The sequence below is a fragment of the Sceloporus occidentalis genome, unplaced genomic scaffold (assembly GCF_023333645.1).
Source record: "Sceloporus occidentalis isolate IW3139 unplaced genomic scaffold, rSceOcc1.0.p SCAF_172, whole genome shotgun sequence".
Classification (NCBI taxonomy): Eukaryota; Metazoa; Chordata; class Lepidosauria; order Squamata; family Phrynosomatidae; genus Sceloporus; species Sceloporus occidentalis.
The window spans coordinates 1591881-1617797 of NW_028317152.1; the positions used below are offsets into that span (position 1 = coordinate 1591881).

The following is a 25917-nucleotide window of genomic DNA, read 5'->3' on the forward strand; positions in this document are numbered from 1 at the left end:
TACACTATATGACCAAAAGTATGTGGACTAGATTTTTCAGTCACACCCATTGCTAACTGGTGTATAAACTCAACCACAAAGGCATGACATCTACTGTCACGTCCTACCCAGGCTGTGGAGCTGCATATCTCAATCTTGCTTCAGTTTCTCTGTTTTGCTTTAATCCGTTCCTGGATTTCCTTATGCTCTATTCTGATCTCCCATTCCTTGTTTCTAGTTCTGCTCTTTGCTTCAGCTCTGTGCCCCACCCATTACGTTTGTCTCCAGTCTAAAGGTATGTTTCATTGCTATGTGTTTGGATTGTTTCGTACCTATGTAGGCAGGATTTTAGCGTTAGGAGTACTTTGGCGTAGTGGTGGGCAATACATATTTATGTGTGTCAGTCTGTGATGTAACCTGTGGGGTGTCCTGTCTGGTATCCCAGGTAGAGGGGTGTACTGTCTTTTCCATGTAGTGCCCTGTATTATGTATATCTGGTCTGGTTATATTTATTCCTTGTCTTGTTCACTGTTGTGCCCTGTAACATGTATATCTTGTCTTATGTTTCTTGCCTGGTCTCCCTATCCCTTGCTTGCTATGTTTCAGCTATATACTGTGCTTAGCTTCCATACTCTTAGCCTACAGCATCCTGCACATGATTCCAGTGCTGTCTCATGCCTGCTCCAGGGTGCCTGCAGGATATCTCCACGTTCTGCTCTGTTCTGTCATCATCCACTGCTATGTCAGGGCGCTGGTATGTGGCTGCACAACCCTAGATGCCCACTGGGAGAGTGCTGTCGCCCTGCACCAGGCCCTGTCCAACTTCGCTACTGCACCGTAACTCCTGCACACAATCTTTGGGCGCTCTGGGTCTTTACAGTTGTCTGTATGGACCCGGTTCCTTACATCTACATAGACAAACATGTAGAATAAGAAGCATCTAGTAGTGACAACAGTTCAGCCATGAAGAAGTTTCAAACTGCCTCTGGAAGCAACAAGCAGTGCACGTCAAGAGCTTAATGAAATGGGTTTCGATTGCTATAGGCAAGGCATGTATGGGGAAGGGCCTTTCCTGTTCCTGCATGACTGTGCCTCTGTGCACAAAGACATATTTTGAGGGGTTTGGTGTGAAATAATCATAACCAATACGTGGCCTGCACAGAGCACTACATAAATACAATTTAAGATTATAAATTCAAATACAATTACAATGAAAAAACAAGAATAACAATAACAGTTATTTAAAAAACACACATACTACATGGAAAAAATAATCTCCTGCCTTAATAGTTCAGGGCCCTCCTGCACAATATTCTCATTTGCAGCAACCTCTCTGAAATATGCAGCCAAGTCACATTTTAACTATAAAATATGTAATGAGGACTTGCCCCGGCATACAGATTGAACCCACACGATTTGCCTTAGCACCCAGGCTGCACCCTCAGAGTCACAGGTCTCTTCTTAGTCTGGTTTAGGTGCACTCTTTATTAATTTTATGCCATTTCTGCCCAAAACCGTAATGGATCGACTCTATTCTTACAAATGTCTACCCATAAACACATACATACACAATTGCCCTTATTGCCCCTTTCACATAATTTGTCCCTTATCTCATGATGTCTCCTCTCTTATCACTCACCATTCTGCCCATCTCCCCCCTTTCTCTTTGATCCTATTCTTTCATTATCTCTTCCAATTCTCTTTAGTTCAGCTCTGCCTTTGTTCTCTCTGGTCCTCCTTCTCTTAAGCGCTCCACTTTCTCTTTATCTCTCCTATTTCTCCTTATCTCTCCTTTCTCTTGCATTTTTATCACTCTTTGTTCTCTTTATCTGCCCACCTTTTTCTTTATCTCTCATCCTCTTTCTATCTCCCAGTTCTCTTTATCACTCCTTTCTATTGACACCTCTTTTCCTATTTCTTCCCTTCTCTTTCTCTATCACTCCTCCTATTCCTTTCTCTTTTTTCCTGACCTCCCCCTTCCCATTAGCTCTCCCTTTTCTCCCCATCTCTCATCCTTCTCATTATCTCTCCTTGCCTTTCCCCAACTTAACACACACTCTCACATTTACACAGGCTTAGACACTCACGCCAACCCACATGATCACAAACTCACTAACATGTATTACCATGTACTAACATGCTACAATACAAAGTCATGCTCACAAACACACATACACATCCGTGCTCACACACACGAACATAAACACATCCGTGCTCACACAAAAACACAAACATGCTAGCTCACACAGAAACATGCACGAATGCTTACCCTCTCCATCCTTCCCTCACTCAATCCTTGGGGTCATGTGACCAGGTCAGGCGCCACTGGAACTATTTAGTTAAAATAAATCCGAATGTACTGAAACAGAAGTTATTGGAGGAGTTGCAAGTCTGTCTAAATATATGTATATATAAAATCTTGCGTATCTACCACCTACACCATTTCTACATCAGTTAATGGATGCTTCTGTTTTATGGAGCAATTGCAAAAGCCAGGTGGATGTCTAATGTGTGTATCATGAAACCAGTCATTCTCACAGTCATACCTGGACTGCTGGCTAAGAGTGCTCAATACAAGGTGAGACAAGGTGCTGCAGTGGAGGTGAAAACATAACATGCAGGCACGCATCCCCAGTCAGCAGCCTTAAAGTGGCAGGGAAACATAGTGAACCCAAGGCCAACTCTGCTTACGATAACATTATTTATTCCATTCATGTTTTCACTGGAAGCACTGCAACACACGTTTGGGAGTCATCTTACAAAAAAACAAAATCTTTGTAACAAACAAAATATGCCAAGGAACAGCTTGTGGTTTAAGCCTAAGATTCAGCAATAAAAGACACCCGTGCAAAATGTAAGTATGTAAATATTTCTTAAGTAATATAAAATGTTACTTACAACAACTTCCAAGCATATACCGGTATTATTACCCAGTTTATTGACTACCAGTAAAAAATGACTCAGGAGGGAATGTCAGTATTACAATCTCACTCTCAAAAGCAATCATTTTGGAAAAATACAATTTATAACTTGCAGTACACCCTGAGATTACTCCTACATAAGTTCTACATAACACCAAGGAAAGATTGGTGGGATGCATTAGTTGCTGGTTTGGGATGGAAGGGAAAGAAAATTGGCACTTAGTTGGAAGTTGAGTTTGTGAGTACAAGGATTTGTGTAGATTGATGGCTCAGGAAAGGAGACTTTTTTTCTGATCCACACATTTTCCTCTAGCCTGTTTTACATGGTAGGAGAGGCCACTATCCTGAGTAGCACTTCCAGAGGTGAGGTGGTAATGAGGGGCATTTTACTGAGTGTTTTGTGTGATGTTGTGAGGACTGGCTTCTTTCTAGCGGCTGAGCTCAGAACGCAGTGACTGTCACAGAAGACTTACCAGGTACCACTAAGGTGGTGAGGTTGCGGTTCCTGGTTGTGAGAAGTGGTGTGAGGATGAATTTAGCTAGGCCATTGGGGCTAACATAGAATTGAGAGCAGATAAGAACCATTCAGCCCATCTAGTCATTTTGCACTTAGCCCTCAATAAATAGATCATGAACTCTTTGTTTTAACATTTCTCCTCTTTTGAAATAAACAACCCTCATGTGTTTTGTTATACATACTACACATATTAAGATTATTTTCTGCAAACCATTTATCGTTTTAGTAGCCCAAGCTTGCAAACTGCTTGCTTTTTCCAATGGTTTATTGTATTTCCCTTTTACCTCAGAGCAATTACTCCCAAGTCCCTCTGTTCTGTTGTTACTGACAGCAAAGTGTCTCCAATGCTCTCTTATATCTCTTATATCCCAAGTGTATTATTTTAGATTTATCAACCTTAAACTGATGCTGACACACCTTTGATCATTCTTCTTATTGTGTTCCACCAGGAATGTCTACTTAGTCAGACATTTCTATCCTCTGGAGCCCTTACCTTTGGGACCTTTTGTTATATCACTAATAAAATACACCTGATCTATCCCACTAGTGACAAGATCTTTTCCTGAATACAAACCATTAACTACAACCTTCTGTGTCCTGTCACTCAACCAATGCCTTATCTATTCAACTATTTTGACATCCAAACCCAAACACTGGAATCTTTGGGGACCTTACTGACTGTAGATATAGGCTATATCTACAGCTATATCTACTATTTTAGTTACCCTGTCAAAAAAGTTAGCTTGACAAGATCTTCAAGCAGCAAACCTATGGTGTTTCTGATCTTGCAAGCCATTTGCATCTACATATCTAACAATTATTTACTTCAGCATGGTTCCCATTTATTTCCCAACTACTGGCATAGGACTTACGGGTCTGTAGTTCCATGAGACTTCCCTGCTACTTTTTGTATTGTGAAGTGCTACTACGTATGTCACTAGAACACTCTGAAGCTCTTTTAATAACTTTGGATATATCCCATCAAGCCCCCTGGGCTAGCCTAAGCTGGGTTGGGAGTTGGATATGAGAATTTTTTGTGTTCATATGTTAGGTGGGTTATAGAAAATGTATCCTTATTCTATGTGCCATTCCATTGAAGATTAACAAATGCCATGGTCATTTTTTCATGAATGTTCACATTAGGATTAGGTTAGGATAGAGGAACCCAAAGGAAACTGATGTATGCAAACACGTGCACATGTGAGTGTGAATGTTTATATGCATAACTCATAGCTGGAATAGGAATTTCCCTTTAAGTATGCTGCCTAGTTCAGTAGACGTAGCTGTGCAAGGAAGAAAATTAAAAGCCCCATGTATCCACCTATATTCATGCAGTAGAATGCCAAATAAAGTCCACTGTGCATTTAAATACCGTATTTGCTCGATTATAAGACGAGGTTTTTTTCAGACAGTCGGGGAAGGTCTGCGGGATGGACGCAGACAACCCCCGCTGCTAGCCACGCCTCCTTCCGGCTGCAGCGTAAGTGCGTGGGATCTACACGCTGCCCCGGCTACATGACAGGGAAGTCAGAAGCACCGGTAAGTTTGGGGAGGGGGGGCGGGGGAGTGTTAAATGGGGGACATAAGGCATTTCTGGAGGCAGAGTGCTCTGTGAAATGCCTTTTAACCCCCTTAATGCCACTCTGCCTCCAGAAATGCCTTTTAACCCTCTATATGCCACTCTGCCTCCTGAATGCCTTAAACCTCCCTATATGCCACTCTTCCCCATAATATGCCTTTTAACCCTCTAGGGGTATAAGGCATTTCTGGAGGCAGAGTGGCACATAGGGGGTCAAAAGGCAAATCATGGGGCACAGTGGCATATAGGGTTAAAAGGCATATCATGGGGCACAGTGGCATTTAGAGGGTTAAAAGGCATATCATGGGGCACAGTGGCATATAGGGGGTATAAGGCATTTCTGGGGCAGATGTGCATAACTGGGGGGCAGGTTGGAAAATAGAAGAAAAATAAAACCAAAATATTTTTCTGAATCATAGCTTTTATTTAAAAAAAAAATTGTTTCGATGAATTAACATTTACTGGTAAAAAACTTTTTTCCTATAGGGTCGTCTTACATTCAGGCTTTTTCTTTTCTTTTTTTTTTCCTAAATTAGTATTCAGATTTGGGGGGTCGTCTTATAATCGAGCAAATAAGGTGTGTGTATATATATTATCATTTTATATAGTGCCATTATATCCAACAGAGCTGTAAAATGAGCAGTATAATTTGACTTTCAGAAACAAGAAGCAAGGAGGGCCCATATACAACAGGGTTCAAAGCATAAAGATAAAAGGTTCCTTCATTTGTTCCAAACACAACCCATCCAGGTCTAGATTCATATCCCTGCGCAGTCAACACTGCAACATCTTATTTACTTAACAGATTTATATAGTCCAATCAAAGATGCAGAGTTTCAAGAGATATTGAGCTGGAATAAATGCTATAAACAAATGTGACTGGCAATACTGAAAACAAAGTTAAAATTCATTACTGCATGGAGCTCCATAGACTTTAATAGGGCCACTGTTGTCCATTAGTATATGCAGGGCCGACATCAGAAATTCTGAGGCCTCTTACAAAACAAATGGCCAGGGCCCCCTCCCCAACACCAGAATTTTCTCTTCTACTGATCTTTGTTGACACTGACAGGCTGTTTGGGGACAAATATGGCACAAATAAGCTGTTTGGGGGCAAAAATAACAATGACAAGTTGCTTGGGGGCAAAGATGGCACAGACAAGCCTAATATTTTAGAATGAATGTTCTTCCAATACTGGATTGTAGTCACACAGGCTATGTAATATTCAATAATATTTAAACATTAGTGTCAAGTTGTAGCAAAATGTGTGACATTTTTGACTATTAATAGCAGGGATTAAAAATGTGTTGCGTTAAAAGGGTTACACTTTTGTAATAATTAAGGAACTGTAATAAATACAGGTTCTTTTTTGAGAGTTAAATAATGTTTGGAGGCACAGAAAAGCTGTTTATTACCAGATATTACACACACCCACAGTAACATGAAGAGACAAACACAGTCATATGCACACATAATCACACAAACATAGCCACACTGTCAGGGTCCACTTTTCGCTGCCTGAACCATGGCTTCATTATACCTCAGACATATCCATCAGATACCACTAGTGGCCACCCTCCTCCCTCTGGAGGGCTCAGAATCTCATTATTAGGTACATTATTAGGTGCGCCTGAGTGAAGCCCTGTCCTTATAAGACCTGCCCTGCCCTTCAGTCAGGGCAGGTCTGACCCGTGCGTAAGCCTGTACCCGTGCCTGGCACTGTCTTGTTCTGTTCCCGTCCGCCCTTCCAGTGGGCTAGCCTGAGCCTGAACCTGCCATCTGCCCTGCCAGTGGGGTTACCTGCCAGTGCCTGTACCTCAACCCGAGCCTGTACCTCAACCCGAGCCTGTACCTCAACCCGAGCCTGTACCTCAACCCGAGCCTGTACCTCAACCCAAGCCTGTACCTGCCTCAGCTCCCGTGTCTCTGCCTCAGCTCCCGTGTCTCTGCCTCAGCTCCCGTGTCTCTGCCTCAGCTCCCGTGTCTCTGCCTCAGCTCCAGTGTCTCTGCCTCAGCTCCCGTCTATCTTCCAGTTCTGCTACTCTGTCTGTACCTACCTATCCTTCAATATTCATAAAGGGGTACAGACAGACTCCCCAATATCCCCTGCACATGGACTCCTACCTGACCTGCTTGCCCGGGTCCACACGCACGCACACACACACATTCTTACCTGGTGTTGTCTGCAGCTTACACTTAACTTTGTGTGAAGGAGGGACTCAGCAGAGGCTTCTGAACACTCAGCCAATCAAGAGACTTGAGAGATCTTTCCTGTTTGGCTGAGACCTTCTATACTCGGAGCTCCAGAGTATGGCCCCAGGACAGCCAGACCCCTTATTAATGTAATGGTTGTTTCCCCCTGATGGCAGTAAGATGCATGTCACCAAACCTTACCACTGTTAGTGAGAACATTCGTTTGTAAGGTAAGGAAAATAAAGATTGTCAGAGGCTATAACATGTGAGGAATGTTTGCAGGCAACAGTGAAGCATGGTGGAGGTTCCTTGCAAGTTTTGGTCTGTAAATGGAGTTGGTGATTAAGGCAGAATTAATGGTCTCCTCAATGCTGAGAAATACAGGCAGATACTTATCCATCATGCAATACCATCAGAGAGGCATCTGCAGCATAACAATGAACCTAAACATACAATCAAAGTAATTAAGAAGTATTTTCAGGGTAAGGAAGAACAAGGAGTCCTGGAAGTGATGGTATGATCTCAACATCATCGAGGCTGTCTGGGATTACATGAAGAAAGAGAAGCAACTGAGGCTGCCTAAATCCACAGAAGAACTATGGTTAGTTTATTAATATATATATGTACACACACACACACACACACACACACACACAGAAATACAGCTCCATAAACATAAATAGATCAGTATACTTACATTTTTCCTTTATTGCAATGATTTACTATTTGTGTGGTACTAGTATCCTAGTATAAGTTATGTATAATATAAACTTAAAAGTGGTCCAATCAGCACAATATCTAATGGAATCTTACTACTGCTTTACTGCTTAGCTTTTACCACCAGATTTGGTCTTTATACCTAACATCCTTTTTGTATTTTAACAGGGCATGGCAGTGCTGCCCTCTAGCTGTACACACAAGTATTTACATACATAAACATCTAGTAAAGATCACATTACATGTTCTATTTTTATTTAACAATTTGTTCAAAAGTACACAGATGCTACACTCCATTACGCAGGCATTATGCATGTCATGCACATTGTAGTCTTTCATTCCTAGTTCTTGTATCCCCAATTTTGCTAATCTCCCAGAATTTTAGTCACTCACTATGTGTCTTATCAAAGGCTCCAACCATATTTTTGTATATACTATATTAAATATTAAATTTGCTTTACAATTTATAGAATATCTAGTAGACATGTGCAAACGGGCCAAAAACGATTCAGACAAATTATTCGGCTGAATTTTGGCCCATCCGTTTTCAGGAAATAAATTATGTTCCCTGCCCATTTGGTTTGGAGGAACATTGGGGGCAATTTTTCTTTGGAAAACAAAATTTGTTGCCCAGTGCCCACATTCACTCTGTTTCTCCTTCACTCTCGCTAAATGTTTCCTTACCTTCTCTGTCGATCATTTCTGCTTCCACTTAGGCATCTTCTTGTTCTTCATCTTCTCTCTTTTAACTTCTATCACAGCAGACTTAACCTAGTGTGAACTTTCGCCAAAATGGTAGCACTTCAGTGACATGCTACCCCCGATTGAAGGATAGGGAGAGAGGACCTCAAGGGGAAGTGCCAACATTTTAGTGGAATTTGCAAAAGGTTATGTCCGGGGAGATGTGGATGAAGATAGAAGATAAAAGAGAGAAAATGAAAAAGAGGATGAAGAAGCAAAAGTGGAAGCAGAAGTAGTCGCAGAGCAGGTACAGAACCATTTAGAGATAGTGAGAGAGTGAGCAAGAGTGTGAGAGAGAGTGAATGAAAGGGCCTGCAAGTTTCGGACAAAGATTTTGGGCTATTTGCTTGGTTTTTGTCCACTTCTGGGAATGCACAAGTCGAATTTCCAGTATAATACCCAACAAACCTCCCTTCGGCACTAATTCAATTTGAGCCTGTAGAATTGTATTTAATTTGTTAAATACTCTTGTCCACATGGCCCTTAGTAATATCTTAGTAATTTCTAGACAACACATCTGGAGATTTTAGTTACATTGAATATTGCATCCTCCCAGTCTTTCTCTGACATTTGCTCATAGACTAGATTAAACAAGAGCTCTACTGACTGGATAAAACAAGAGGTCCTTGAGATAGTTGTAAAATATTGATTAATGTTCTAGTGTTGTCTGATGTCTGAAGGCTCCTAACAAAGTCCACTTGATCAAATGTCTTTTGCTAAAGTTTCTGCATAAATATTAAATTACTACATTTATCCGATATTCCCACGCGTAAGTGGGTAACATTGGTATTGGAAGTCGGCTCAAAAAGGTATATCTAGTAATTGATTAGGTTATGATTCATTTTTGGGCAACAAATTTCGTTCCCTGCCCATTTGGTTTGGCTGAAAATTGGGGGAGGGGTTTAATTCGGGAACAAAATTAGTTGCCTGTCACCGACATTCACTCTCTCTTATGCTCATTCACTCTCTCTCTCACACTCTGCATCTTCTTATAAATAGAAAGAAGAGAAAAGATAAGAGATGAGAGAGAGAGATAAACAGTGAGTGAGAGTGTGAATAAAATAAGATCCCATGAATTTTCTGAAGAAAATTTAGAGTTCGAATGCACAGTTCTAATATCTGGCTGGTAACTGGGCAGATCAGACTGAACTTTGTACAGGTGTTCATTGAACATAGGAAAAGCATATGTTATACCTGTTTTCATTTATAATTTAAGAAATTTGACCTTTTGCTATAGTTACTTATTTGCTGGAAGTGAATCAGGTTTGTTACCCTTTTCACCTTAAATTTGTTTCAATCTTCTTAGTCCCAATTCTGTATGTTGTTTATGTATGTCTGTTCATTTTTGCACCATCTTCATCTCTTGTGTCTCTAAGGAAGCTTTCTTTTCCTGCCTCAAGCTTTAAACATGGGCCGTGTGTTGGATAAAGTGGTCTCTTATAACGATTTTATGAGCCTGCCCTTCCATCTCCAAAGCCACATCTGCAGTAGAATTTTCTTAAAAAAATATATCTGCCAATGTGTTTGAAACTTTTGTTGTACATGGGATCAGCCATTTCAAACTTATTAAGGTGCCAAATTTCTGTAACCTTAAATGAGTGCATGATCTGACCATGTAATGTGATCAACATTACATTTAGAAATATGTTGTAGTAGAAAGTTATCCACTATAGTCAATTCTGGGATAAGTTTTGTGAACCATTGAATGAAAAGTATACCCTCTTTCATTAGGATGTAATATGCGCCATATATAATATAACCCAAACTACTTTTTTAAGAGTATGACTTCATCACTAAATCTTTGTTGTCGTCTACCCTCACAGTGTAGTCTAAGTGCTGAAGTGTAGTCCCCTGAGATTAGCAAACTACCTCTCTGTATTTCCAGAATCATTAAGTACATCCCCTCCCCCAAAAAAATGTCTAGCCATAGGAATGTACACATAAACCAATTTATAATCTTCTTAGTAAATATTACAATCCAAAATAATGAACTTGTCATGGTCTAAAAATTATAATTTAGTGGGGATCTGTGCCAAAAAGGCAAGGAAATAGAAAGTGGGAGAGTGGAATAAAATGTTTAGCAGCTCCAGATACCGCCAACAGGGTAACAAGTATTAAAAAACAATCGTACAAATTACATTTTGGTATACACATACTAATAAAATTATGTAAAAGTATGGGTAATAACAAAGTGAGTTAAATATCACCAATTAATATTGGAGGTATTGGATGCTGCGCACCTAACACTTTTTGTCGTTGTGTCTTCATCAGAGGTGACTAGCGAATGTAACCATTTAAAATGTTATACCGGGAAATATGTTTTATTAATAGTGAAGGATGTCGCTGTTGCAAATGTAATCCTTTGGATTCCAAAAGATAGGATAGTCACTTGATCGTGCCTTGAAGTTTGGATGCACAGTGTAAGCAAGCAGCTGATGTCATAGTAGGTAAAGCTGGTCGCTCACACTGTGCATCAAAGATGGCACACACAAACTGTTTGGGGTCACTGACAAGCTGTTAAGGGACAAAGATGACACAGAAACTGTTTGGGGGCATTGAAAAGCTGTTTGAGGAACACCCACCAGATCGTTGTTTCCTTCCTGAGACAGAGCTAACGCTAGAGATATGAAGCAGAAGCTGGAATGAAACTGCGTCATGCAGCGCTGATACCGCTCTGACAAGGACTGTAAGTGATTATAGCAGCCCACCTCAATCATCAGACAGAGCCAATGTTGATGTGAAAACAAGGAAGAATACAATCAGTAAAAGTGTATATTACTATCGAACCAGTCTACGAAGATTAAGGTTACAGAACTAAATATCCCTGATGATACATGATACATCCAGATTGCATATCTTATTTCTTACTTGCTCAAATAATTTACTCCTGATTTTAAAAACCTTGAAGAATGTACAGCCGCAAGGAGATGAGCCTCACACAACACGGTCCAAAACTTTCCCAGGTAAACATAAAAAATAAGAAAATAGTTAGGAAGTACAATAATTATTGTAGTTATCATACCGGTGATTAGTTGTATTCCCAACATTTGAACTTGCTGCCTGTGAGGTATTGCTCATTTTCTCTGTATCAATTATGATGTCTAAGGATTGTCATAGCGTGAACTGTTTTATCCCTGGAAAAGGAAAACCGAAGATTCTTAGACAAATCCAAATAAGAGTTCAGTGATAAAACACACCCATTGCTCCTAGGTGTTCCAACAAATAGAAAGTCATCTAAATAGTGGATTGTAAATTTCAAAACTAAAACTTTTCTATCTGCTCATTCTAAAGTAGCAAAACAAACCATTGGTATGTATTTCAAAGCATCCTCAAAAGACATGTAAGACACAGAAAATTTGGCTTTATATTCTACCAAAGCTTAAAGCTGAAATTTTTATCCCTAACAAAATTTTATTTACATTGACAGACTACAAATTATCCACCCAAAACACACCCTCTGAACCATAAACTAGAATCCTAAACATTCCTTAACCCCTTCGTGACAATGGCTGATTTTATTTTTTGTATCCTTCGTGTTATATAGTTATATTTTTTTTCAGGACAAGAAGGGCTTTGTTTAGATTTCATTATATGATTGTATCATATAATTTACTATAAAAAAGTCTAAAATATGTTAAAAAAAAAAAAAAAAAAAAAAAAATTATTTATCTATAAAAGTTATTGAAACACCTACTAAATAGATTCTACTATTTGTGCTGAGTTTAGAACTACCCAATGTATTGTTTTTTTTTAACTTTTTTTCTGCATGTTATAGGGCAATAATTACAATGAGCGTTTTGCTATTTCAAAACCATTTTTTCCCAAATCTGGTAATTCTGCCTCATGCGAAATTTACCCCATCAAACCATATATTTTTGAAAACTAGACACCTCAAGGTATTTCAAATGCTAGTATTTTAACTCTTTCCATGCACTAATTCTACCACCAGTCTTTTTTTGTGTTTTTTCTTTCACACACATTTTACTTCAGGTATGAATTTACAGCTCCTGATATATGTCACTGTCAAACAATATTCCAATATGAGTCCACCAACTCCTGAGTACAGTGATACCACCCACGCATAGGTTTATCAGGCTGTTTAGGGAGTAATAAGCCACATTTGAGGAATGCACAATTCAGTTTTCTCAACTTGGAATTTTGACATGTTGAAAATTCTGCCCTATGTCCTATTTGGGACATCTTTTAAGCTGGCCAATTCAGTTTACCCCATCAAACAATATACGTTTGAAAACTAGACACCCCAGGGTATTTTAAGTACTGGTATTTAACCTTTTCCATGCACTAATTCTACTACTACTTGTAGTCAAAGTTTGTGGTAGTAATTTTTTTGGGGGGGTTTTCCCCACACATTGTAATTTTAGTATGAATTAACCACTCTTGGAATATGTCACTGTCAAACACCCCAATATGTGTTCAGCAACATCTGCTGAGTACAGTGAACCACTTCATGCATGGGTTTGTTGGGTTGTTTGGGGGCTAAAAGGCCACATTTGGGAAGTGGGCATTTTTAAAATTGGAAATTTGACACGTGGTCATCCTGCCCCATGTGTTATCTGGGACATTGTTGAACCCAGCCAATTCAGTTTACCCCGTCAAACCCCCAGTTATTTGGGAGGTAAAAGGATACCTTTGAGAGGAGTGAATTGTTTTTGGAATTTGCTCAGTTTTTGCACAGGGCATATTTTTGGGACATCTGTGAACTGGGCCAATTTGATTTACCCCATGAAATCCTACATTTTTAAAAAATGTAGACAGCCCATGGGCATTTAATATGCCATTATTTTTACTCTTTCCATGCAGGATTTTTTTGTGAAGATGTAGCGCTAATTTTAGGACTCGCAGTTTTGTCAGCTGCACATGAATGATGCGAATCTCCTGTTCCACCACATCCCAAAGGTGCTCTATTGGATTGAGTTATGGTGACTCTTGAAGCCATTGGAGTACAGTGAACTAATTGACATGTTCAAGAAACCAGTTTGAGATAATGTAAGCTTTGTGACATCAGAAGATGGGTACACTGTGGTCATAAAGAGATGCACATGGTCAGCAACAATACTCAGGTAGGCTTTTGCCCGATTGAAACTAAGGGGCCCAAAGTGTGCCAAGAAAATGTCCCCAACACCATTACTCCACCAGCAGCCTGAACCATTTATACAAGGCAGGATGGATCCATGCTTTACTGTTGTTTACACCAAAGTCTGACCCTGCCACGTGCATGTCACAGCTAGAATCGAGACTCATCAGACCAGGCAACTTTCTTCCAGTGTTCCATGGTCCAATTTTGATGAGCCTGTGCAAATTGTAGCCTCAGTTTCCTGTTTTGGTGTGGTTTCGGTATGGTCTTCTGCTGCTGAAGCCTTGGTTGCAACGAGTGGTTATTTGAGTTACTGTTGCCTTTCTGACATCAACAAAGCATTTTCACACAACTGCCGCTCACTGGATATTTTCTTTTTTTTTTTTCGGACCATTCTCTGTAAACCCTGGTTTGTGCGTGAAAATCCCAGTAGATCAGCAGTTTCTGAAATACTCAGACAAAAAGAGTTGTTGCCATGTGATTGGCTGATTAAGTATTAGTCAGTGAGTGTATATTTGGACTTTTTTTTACATTTTGTTGGAACTGGAAGGTTTCCCCTGATGGTGACATTAGTGGGGAACTATTTTTACACGTTACCAATTTCTTTTACTTTTTTAATTTATTTATTTTACTTATCACATTGTGATTGGAAAGCTGGGCTCAATTGACTTGCATGGTTGAATGCAGTATCTTTATTTAACCTGCAGGGGGAGCCCAGCGTTCTCAGGAGGGTCTTACGAGAGGGCTTGTTCCCGCTCTCCAGAGTGGTCACAGTACATCCTGGGGTGGTTTTTTCGGTGTCACTTTTAAATCATGCATCCATCGCCATACAATATATGGCAGACGTTGACATCTGGGGAAGGGGCCACACGGGTCCTCTGCTGTCGATCTTGGTGTTGAAGAATGCCTCAACATCAAGGCATTGTAGCAACACTGTTTGGGTAAAGTTTTGACATGTCAGTTGTTGTCAAGGGGTTAAACCCTTGTTAGTCATGTTAGCCACTTACCTGGATAATTGTCTAAAAAGGGGAGTAGGCTTGATAATCTCGCTATTTATAATGGGGAAGTGACGGGGAGTAGGGTGTTCCATAACGCCGCTCCAGCGATCTCGAGTTTCCCCTTAATGACCCAGACATTCTGTGCTTCACTCAGTCTCCATGCAAAACCCAGAGAGCTCCAAAGTATGTTCCTAACTAAACCCCTTCTTTTTGTAAATGGGAAAAAAATGCTGAGTAATTCCCCCACAAGTTGCACACTCATGCCCAAATTTACATGAGTTGAGCTACCTACACTGTGCGTCATTAAAAGTCAGTTGAGAGAGGTAAGGCAGCTGGGGACATAACAGGCCAAACCACCAAAATTCTTATAGGCTTCCAACACTGTTTCTACAGTATCTCACAAAAGTGAGTACACCCCTCACATTTTTGTAAATATTTTATTATATCTTTTCATGTGACAACACTGAAGAAATGACACTCTGCTACAATGTAAAGTAGTGAGTGTACAGCCTGTATAACAGTGTAAATTTGCTGCCCCCTCAAAATAACTAAAAACACAGCCATTAATGTGTAAACCTTGACAACAACAGTGAGTACACCCCTAAGTGAAAATTTCCAAATTGGGCACAATTAGCCATTTCCCCTCCCTGGTGTCATGTGACTCATTAGTGTTACAAGGTCTCAGGTGTGAATGGGGAGCAGGTGTGTTAAATGGTGTTATCGCTCTCACTCTCTCATACTGGTCACTGGAAGTTCAACATGGCACCTCATGGCAAGGAACTCACTGAGGATATGAAAAAAAAGAATTGTTGCTCTAGATAAAGATGGCCTAGGCTATAAGAATATTGAACTAAGAACACTAGGGGGCGCTCGTGTATACCGGTTTCAATGAACAATAAAATACAAAAAAGAAAAAATATAATTGTGTAATATTAGACACAGGTGATATCGCTGCAAGTCTGTGCGATACACTTACAGTGTTTACACGTATACAGGCTTCAAAAGACAATCCAGTCTTCCAGATGGGTGTGTGACCAATATGCAAAAAAGCAGAGAGACAGGTGGGGACCCCAATGGTGTATTATCACGCAAATACCAAAATGCACTTACACTTCGGGAGGGGTTTATGAAACCCTTACACAGCAAATGTCTTTTCTCTGCTCCTTTTGTGACTGCTTCAGATGATCTGTATGTGTGGAGCTGTATCCAATGCTGGAATCAGACTACATCCACTATATGGTATAATATAAAACCTATTTATTCAAGGCTTACAAGCCAAAATAATAAAAGATTCACAATCATCCGCTAAGGGATGCTTAAAATAAGTAAAAATTCCAAATAAAAAATAAGAAGAGCTCTATAAAATCCTCGACGCGTTTCGCCAGTTCCGTGGCTTCATCAGGAATGTTCTTAATTATCGGTGTGTGGTCCTTTTAAATTGTGTGCGGCGCCATCTTTTTCCGCCGACGTCAACACGTTCGTTGTCGTCATTCCGTCCGTTTCACTATCCTCCCGTTTGTCTCCTCCTCTCCAGACGTTCTCCTCCTCTCCAGACGTTTGTCTCCTCCTCTCCAGACGTTCCATAGGGTTCAAAAAGCAATCGGTAAGTAAAGATTATATGTTATATGTCTTAGTTAAAAACGATCGGGTATATCGATCGGTGTCTTAACTCAATGATCCAATATATTCGTTATAGGTGCCTATTGATGCCGCCCATACTATATATTATTTTGGTGATCGAGAAACGACATTTCAATGGTGGAGAAGGAAGTGGGAGGTAGCCAGTGTTGTTTTAAAGATCGTGCCATTCATTATATCCATCGGGTGTCACCCCCTTAGATCGTGATATAGGCGAATAAGCAGAGGAGGCCTCATGCGGACAAACATAATATCTGAGGTAAGTAAAGGAAGATCATACAGCCGGACTGTGCTTTAAGTGATTTCATATGTGGTATATATAGATATTGTGTTCTGTTTATTTTTAGGGGCAGTACACTCCAGACATAGAGGACTGGAGACAATATACAGAATGTCCTCTATCCTCAAGGAACATTTCTACAACCCGGTATCACTATAGAATGTAGGTCCATTATACCCCAGTGATAGAGATAACTATTAAATAAAATAATATTAAAAGTAATATTAAAAGTTATGAAATGTGAGAATGAATTTTTTCAATAGGGAAAATCCTAAGGATATAGATAGTCCTATTTTCCTGTGCTGAATGTGCTAAGGATATATAGGATCGTTTTCTGTATGTATTTTTATGAAAAAATAAAATAAAATAAAACATATATATTTGAAAACTGTGTCCTGTTGTATCTTTTTTGTATTTTATTGTTCATTGAAACCGGTATACACGAGCGCCCCCTAGTGTTCTTAGTTCTTATTTGGAAACACCCGGAGAGTGTTTTGTACGGGCTGCAGCTGAGTATCCGGGAAGGTTACACTATAAAAAGGGAAGTATTTTTTATTGAATTTCCTTCTCTACACACCCACTTCATACTGGTTTTCATCACTTTTCTTCTCACTATAAGAATATTGCCAAGACCCTGAAACTCTGCTGTAGCACAGTGGGCAAGACCATACAGCAGTTTCACAGGGCATGCCACTGCATCAAATTGGTCTGCATGGCTGTCGTCCCAGAAGGAAGCCTCTTCTCAAGATGATGCACAAGAAAGCCCGCAAACAGTTTGCTGAAGACAAGCAGACTAAGGACATGGATTACTGGAACCCTGTCCTGTGGTCAGATGAGACCAAGATAAACTTATTTGATTCAGATGGTGTCAAGTGCATGTGCCAGCAACCAGGTGAGGAGTACAAAGACAAGTGTCTTGCCTACAGTCAAGCATGGTGGTGGGAATGTCATGGTCTGGGCCTGCATGAGTGCTGCCGGCACTGGGGAGCTACAGTTCATTGAGGGAACCATGAATGCCAACATGTACTGTGACATACTGAAGCAGAGCATGATCCCCTCCCTTCGGAGACTGGACCTCAGGGCAGTATTCCAACATGATAACTGTCGCGTCTGTATCACTAGAGGTACTCACCTCAGGAGTTATTCTGCCCAGAAAACTGCTGTATAGGGAGAAGCCCCAACAGCGGTAATCCAGGACTTAGATGATCCCAACAGTGCGACATCCTCCGTGAACACAGGTAGCAGGTGAGTACTGAGTATGATAAACAGGTACAGAGGAGCTGGTAGACAGGTAAGCCGGGTCAGTACACAGGAGCAGGTAGTCAGACAAGCCGGGTCGGTACACAGGAGCAGGTAGTCAGACAAGCCGGGTTGGTACACAGGTAGCACGGGCAAAGGTACAGAATCACTAGGCAAATAGGAGGTCTGGCAGGCAAGGGTCAAAAACAGGAATCAGCAGAAATCTCAGATACACAGGTAGCAGACCACAACAGGGTGCCTGTGAAAGCTCAGCAAGGATTTTAAAATCTGGCGCCAAACAGAAAACCCCGCCTCCAAGCAGCGTCAAGACCACGCCTCCAGACGTCCATCACGTCCACAGCACCAGCCAGAAGGAGTAGCTGCGCCCCTAGTGGACGGACCGACGGACGGACAACAGGTAAGGGAACCCTTCTGGGAACCCCTTGCATTGACGGGCAGCCTTAGATCTACCCGTCGAGGAGTTCCCGGAACTGACCTTCCTTCTCCCGTGTTGGCGGTCGGTCTGTCCGCCGCCGGCACGGAGAGAACGTACAAGTCTCTCGGGTGCCCGTGCGCCACGAGCGGACGTCCGGAGAGAGAAGTATCGGGTCCCCGTGATCCGCGAGCAGACCCCCGCCCGCGGCTAACGGGACCCAAGGACGTGACATTACCCCCTCCCCGAGGGCCGGCCGAAGGCCGTAAATTCCCAGGTTTATCAGGGTTTTTAGCGTGAAAGGAGCGAAGTAAAGCAGGAGCATGTACATCCGAGGACCGAACCCATGACCTTTCCTCTGGACCATAACCATTCCAATGTACTAAGTAAAGAATAGAGTTCCTAACTTTCTTAGAATCTAGAATAGACTGTACTTCATATTCAGTATGGGAATCCACAATCACAGAACGAGGACGAGGGGTTAATTTGGAGAACCGATTACAGGTAAGGGGTTTAAACAGGGAAACATGAAAAACACGGGGTATTCTAAGGGAAGGAGGAAGGAACAACTCATTAGCGACAGGATTAATTTTACGAAGAATCCGGAAAGGACCGATATATCGAGGGGCGAGTTTCATGGATGGGACTTTAAGTTTAATATTTTTGGTTGATAACCAGACTCTATCACCTGCCATAAAGGAGGGACCCAAACGACGATGACGGTCAGAGTGGCGTTTGAAATTACAGGCTGCCTTATCTAATGATTGGTGAACCTTTTCCCAAACTAACGGTAATTGTTTCACATATAGATCTACAGCAGGAACCTGGGAGTCACCGAATGAAGTGGGCAGAGAGGAAGGATGATAGCCGTAATTTCTGGCAAATTCTGCCCAAGGCAGGAGTTCAGTCCAATTATTCTGGTGATCACTAATAAATAAACGTAAAAACTGTTCTAAGGCTTGATTGGTTCTTTCCGAGATACCGTTAGTTTGGAGGTGATAAGCGGCGGAAAAGGCTAGAGATGCCCAAGGAGGCACAGAAGGTTTTCCAAAATAAAGCCGTAAATTGTACCCCACGATCAGATACCACTTGAAGCTGAATGCCATGCAGACGGATAACATTGGCAACGAAAACAGGAACTAACTCAGGAGCCGAAGGTAATTTGAGAAGGGGAACAAAATGCGCCATTTTAGAAAAACGATCAACCACCACTCAAATGACAGTATTGACCTCTGACGGTGGAAGGTCGACGATAAAGTCCATAGCTAAGTGCGTCCAGGGTCGAAGGGGAATGGGAAACAATATAAAGAACGAAAAAAGCACCTTCACGTGATAATAGTGAAATAATAAAGTGTAAAATACTGAAATATATACTCCTACACGTTCTGCAGCTCCCTGGAACAACACTCCTCACAAGTGTACAGCAACGAAATATCAGAAAGAGGGGCGCATAAACATGTGGAAAAAAATAAAACAACACAATAGTGTAATCCAATCAACTAAAGTGGTGTGATAAAAAGTATATAGCACTCACAAAAGTAATAAATATAGAAGGCCCATCAGATGGAAAGTATCTTCTTGAAATCTGGAAAGCAAATGAAGAGACCAATGGTGCAGTATTAAAAAGCTTATGTTTAATATAAAAAAGCTAATAGAACTCACAAAAATGTTGGCATAACCGAAAATGTTATGCTAAAAGGCTCAATTAAAATGTCCAACAGAAGCAGAGTAGTCTCCAACTCCAACGAAGGGTAGTAGCAGCAATCTCAACGCGTTTCACCAAACACAGTTGGCTTCTTCAGGAGAAAATCAAATGAATAAAATCCAAATGGTAGAACAAAATGTAATCCGTGGGTTCATGTCCTCAAACTTCGGCTTTTAAAGAGGTTATAAGTACGTCCTCGCGTCTGTGTATATTTCCGTCATCACGTAACTACGTGTTGCGGGTGCATCAACACGCAGCTGCGTCTATTTTCTTCACATTGTCGGCACTTGTTCTTTGTCACTCCGAGGACGTATAAATAAAGTTCATTAAAAACAAATAAAAAACAAGCGTTTAAAACACATAAAGAACAAGCGTATTATTCTTCTTTGAAGCTGGAATATGTGTAGAAAGACGAAGAGGAACCCGCGGACCAGGAGGCAGAAGTAAATAAAGACATACACAAACAACACATGGATATATATGTGTCTTTAGCTGATAAATGAAATACACAGACACCAATAAATAAATAAATATATATAAATAAATATATATATATATAAATATATGTGAGAGGAAAATCTCTGGAAGGAAAAACTCCAAAATCTAATTATTTAAAAACTATGTAGAAAGGATGATATAGTAAAGGAATATGATATAAAAATATAGTATAAAAAGGAAGGTCAAATCAATAATGGAGAACTGGTAAGTTTATCCCCTGAAAATCAGGATAAATATTAATAGAAAAAATGAGAAATATATTATATTATATTAAAAATACTGTAATATATACATATATAAAATTATAAAAAAAAATTATAAAAAAAAAAAAAAAAAAAAAAAAAAAAATATATGTATATAAAAAAATGATTAATAAATTATGTTAATAAAATATATATGTGTGTACATATTTAATGGAATTAGAAATATATTAATATATATGAATATGTAAATAAATAAATGCATATATAAATAAAATAAAATAAAACAATAAATGTATGAAGACATATAAATAATGTTGTGTATATAAGTGATATAAATAATATATAATGTGTCAAAAACCTAGCATCAACCCTACCTCTAACCCTAACTCTAAAAAACTATCCTAACCCTAGCCCTAATTCTAAACTCTAACACTAACGATAAACTAAAAAACTAACCCTAACCCTAACCCTAACCCTAATCTCAACACTAACCCTAACACTAACCCTAATTCTAAAAAATAAAAATAATAAAAATAATAAAAAATAATAATAATAAAAAAATAATACAAAAAAATAATAGAAAATATATAATAAAAAGAAATATAATAAAAAAGTGTAGTGAAATAATAGTAGATAGAAAATATAATAATAAACATATATTGAAAAAATGTGTATAAATGTGTATAAATATATATGAATGTGAAATGTATATATAAAAATATATATAATATATATAATTCCAGAGATTTTCCTCTCACATATATTTATATATATATATATTTATTTATATATATTTATTTATTTATTGGTGTCTGTGTATTTCATTTATCAGCTAAAGACACATATATATCCATGTGTTGTTTGTGTATGTCTTTATTTACTTCTGCCTCCTGGTCCGCGGGTTCCTCTTCGTCTTTCTACACATATTCCAGCTTCAAAGAAGAATAATACGCTTGTTCTTTATGTGTTTTAAACGCTTGTTTTTTATTTGTTTTTAATGAACTTTATTTATACGTCCTCGGAGTGACAAAGAACAAGTGCCGACAATGTGAAGAAAATAGACGCAGCTGCGTGTTGATGCACCCGCAACACGTAGTTACGTGATGACGGAAATATACACAGACGCGAGGACGTACTTATAACCTCTTTAAAAGCCGAAGTTTGAGGACATGAACCCACGGATTACATTTTGTTCTACCATTTGGATTTTATTCATTTGATTTTCTCCTGAAGAAGCCAACTGTGTTTGGTGAAACGCGTTGAGATTGCTGCTACTACCCTTCGTTGGAGTTGGAGACTACTCTGCTTCTGTTGGACATTTTAATTGAGCCTTTTAGCATAACATTTTCGGTTATGCCAACATTTTTGTGAGTTCTATTAGCTTTTTTATATTAAACATAAGCTTTTTAATACTGCACCATTGGTCTCTTCATTTGCTTTCCAGATTTCAAGAAGATACTTTCCATCTGATGGGCCTTCTATATTTATTACTTTTGTGAGTGCTATATACTTTTTATCACACCACTTTAGTTGATTGGATTACACTATTGTGTTGTTTTATTTTTTTTTCCACATGTTTATGCGCCCCTCTTTCTGATATTTCGAAGGGGAATGGGCCAAGGTTGAAGCAGACCGGACGGCTTACCATGGGAACTTTTGGCGACCGCGCAAGCGATACAGGAGGCAACATAATCCATACAATCAGATCTTACATCAGGCCACCAAAAGTGCCTACTCACAATTTCAACGGTACGTCGGGCACAAGGGTGGCCAGTAGGTAAAGATGCATGTGCCCAGGACAAAACATTTCCCCCTTCGGATGCAGGAACAAATAGAGTATCCATAGGCCATTTACTATGAACGGGAATCTCTGTCTGAGCCTTAAGGATACGGGAAACCAGGGGGGAATGTAAGTGGGTGGAAACCGCAGAGATAATCCGGGATGGTGAAATAATGGGTTCGGGCTCTGACTTAGTATCAGCATCAGATACGAACCGTCTGGACAATGCATCAGCCTTGACATTCTTGGACCCTGGACGGTATGAGATAACGAACATAAATCTAGAAAGAAACAGAGACCATCTGGCTTGTCTAGGATTAAGTCTTTTAGCATGGCTAAAATACTCTAGTTATAGGATTCCTTGCCCCTTCTAGCAGATGTCTCCACTCTTGAAGAGCCATAACAATGCCTACCAGTTCACGATTCCCTCGTCATAATTCATCTCGGCCGTAGAAAATTTCTTAGAGAAATAGGCACACGGATGGAGTTTAGTGTTGAAATCCCTGCGATGTGAAAGAACAGCTCCTACCCCCACCTCAGAAGCATCCACCTCAACAATAAAGGGTTTGGAAGTGTCAGGGTGACATAATACCGGCGCAGTAGCAAAGGCATTCTTAAGTAATGTAAAAGCCTGAAGGGCCTCCGCTGACCAGTGTTTACAGTCAGACCCTTTTTTGGTCATATTGGTGAGAGGAGTCACGATCTTAGAACATTTTTTAATACATTTTCTATAATTAGCAAAGCCCAAAAATTTCTGAAGAGGACGTAATGCTTGAGGTTGGGGCCATTCTGAGATAGCGGAAAGTTTCTCAGGGTCCATCTCAAATCCAGAGGCTGAAATTATGAAACCCAAAAAAGAGACGCGAGGTACTTCAAATAGGCATTTCTTGAGTTTGGCGTATAATCTATTTTGACGAAGACGCTGCAGCACAATACGAACGATGCGACTGGAGATCCGGAGAATGAATCAAGATATCATCCAGATAGACAATGATGAATTGAAAAGATATATAACGGAAAATGCCATTAATGAATTCCTGAAACACTGCGGGAGCGTTACATAACCCAAACGGCATGACGGTGTATTCATAGTGTCCCATCCTAGTATTGAACGCAGTCTTCCACTCATCACCCTTACGAATTCGAAGTAGATTGTAAGCTCCACGGAGATCCAACTTAGTAAACACGGTAGAACCCCTTAAGCGGTCAAACAATTCAGGAATGAGTGGGAGCGGATACTTTTTTTAACAGTGATATTGTTCAAACCCTGATATTCAATGCATGGTCTGAGACCACCATCCTTCTTTTCAACAAAAAAAATCCTGCACCAGCAGGAGAGGTCGATTTGCGAATGAACCCCCGTATCTTTGATGTAATCTTCTAGAATTTGGGATTCGGGTAAGGACAATGGATAAGTACACCCACAAGGGGGTAACATGCCCAGTAAGAGTTCAATAGGGCAGTCATAAGGTCTGTTGGGAGGTAAAACCTCCGCTTGCTTTTTATCAAAAACATCCCGGTATTCCAGATATGCCCAGGGTATCAACAAAGCGGAAACAGATGAAATAGAGGTGTTTTTAATAATGGTAGTAGGAAGACAGTGCTGAGTACAAGCAGGACCCCATCCTAAAATGTCCCCGGTAAACCGGTTTATCGAAGGGTTGTGTAACCGTAGCCATGGAAGGCCTAAAACCACAGGACAGGACGGGGATGAGATGACATGGAAAGATATAGTTTCCTGGTGAAGTATCCCTACCGAAAGTAATAATGGAGAAGTAGGTTGAGTGATAAACGAGGGTTGCAAAGGGTGGCCAGAAATGGCAATCGGGGGAAAAACCTGGAGAAGAGGCAACTTATGCAGGAGAGCAAAGGACTTGTCGATGAAGGAGCCAGCAGCCCCAGTGTCCAACATAGCAGACGAAGAGATCTTCCTTCCACTCCACTCCAATGAAACTGGAACAATCAAATTATTTTCAAAATTAGGAGCTGACTGACGTTCTCCCAGGCAAGGCTCCCTTACTTGGACTGGGAGTGGGCATTTCCCGGTTTATTGGTGCAAAATCGTACAAAATGACCCTTCTGCCCACAGTACAAACAAAGTCCTTGTGACCTGCGACGAGATTTCTCGGCCAGAGACAGTTTAGTAGCACCTAGTTGCATGGATTCCTCTGGGGGTAGAGCAGGAGAAGATGGCCCCTGAGGAGAAAGGGGACGGCGTTGATGATAAAAAGTACGTTCATATTTTTTTGCTTTGTACGACTGTCTTTCACGGATACAGTTATCCAGCTTCAATGCCAAGGAGACAAATTCCTCAAGATCAGCAGGTTGGTCTCGGGTAGACAACTCATCCTTCAGACGTTCAGATAGCCCATCGTGAGAATAACGACCCCAAACACACGTCCAAGATGACCACTGCCTTGCTAAAGAAGCTGAGGGTAAAGGTGATGGACTGGCCAAGCATGTCTCCAGACCTAAACCCTATTGAGCATCTGTGGGGCATCCTCAAAACGGAAGGTCTCTAACATCCACCAGCTCCGTGATATTGTCACGGAGGAGTGGAAGAGGACTCCAGTGGCAACCTGTGAAGCTCTGGTGAACTCCATGCCCAAGAGGGTTAAGGCAGTTCTGGAAAATAATGGTGGCCACTTAGGGGTGTACTCACTTTTGTTGCCAAGGTATTAGACATTGGTGGCTGTGTGTTGAGTTATTTTGAGGGGACAGCAAATTTACACTGTTATACAGGCTATACACTCACTACTTTACATTGTGTAAATTTTTCAGTGTTGTCACATGAAAAGATATAATAATATATTTACAAAAATGTGAGGGGTGTAGTCACTTTTGTGAGATACTGTAAATAATGAAATAACCCTGAACTATACAAAATAATAGAAAGAATACAAAAAGGTAGAAGCACACAGCAGGATAGTCCTCAGACAAGGCGCTGGGCACACAGCAGGATAGTCCTAAGACAGGGCGCTGGTCACACAGCAGGATAGGCCTGTCTGGGCTGAGGATATGGACTGGATGCTGCTAACACACAACCGACAACTGCAACTCATACAATGCAAAGGCACTGAATGAGGAAAGCAGCAGGCCCAGAGGCTTAAAGTGCAGTTCTGTAATACACACTGGAGAGAGGAGGACGTCTTATTGCAACCTGAAAACAAGGACTGCACGTTACTTAGTTTTATGGAGCTGTGTGATAAAATCATACTGCATGTGATTGTGAATTTTACTACTACGGGACACTATTTTACACACATACCTGCATATTACTGTGAGTTTTATGGTGCTCTGTGATACACTTATACTACATATCACTGTGAATTTTACTACTGTGGGGCTCTGTGATACATACATACACTGTACTGTAAAAAAAGGGGGGGGGCACATGGCT

The 25917-nt window shown here is 40.4% G+C and overlaps 1 protein-coding gene across 1 annotated transcript in view; it reads right to left on the reverse strand.

Annotated features, from left to right (window-relative positions):
• Positions 1-25917, reverse strand: part of LOC149279312 (protein Wnt-8b-like) — a 65225-nt gene that overhangs the window by 37262 nt on the left and 2046 nt on the right. Inside the window, exons 2-3 of the mRNA XM_089501333.1 lie at positions 24538-24866; positions 22931-23464 (exon numbers count right to left, since the gene is read on the reverse strand). Of these exons, the coding sequence (XP_089357459.1) occupies positions 22931-23464; positions 24538-24866 (863 nt within the window). The remainder of the gene's footprint in view (positions 1-22930; positions 23465-24537; positions 24867-25917) is intronic.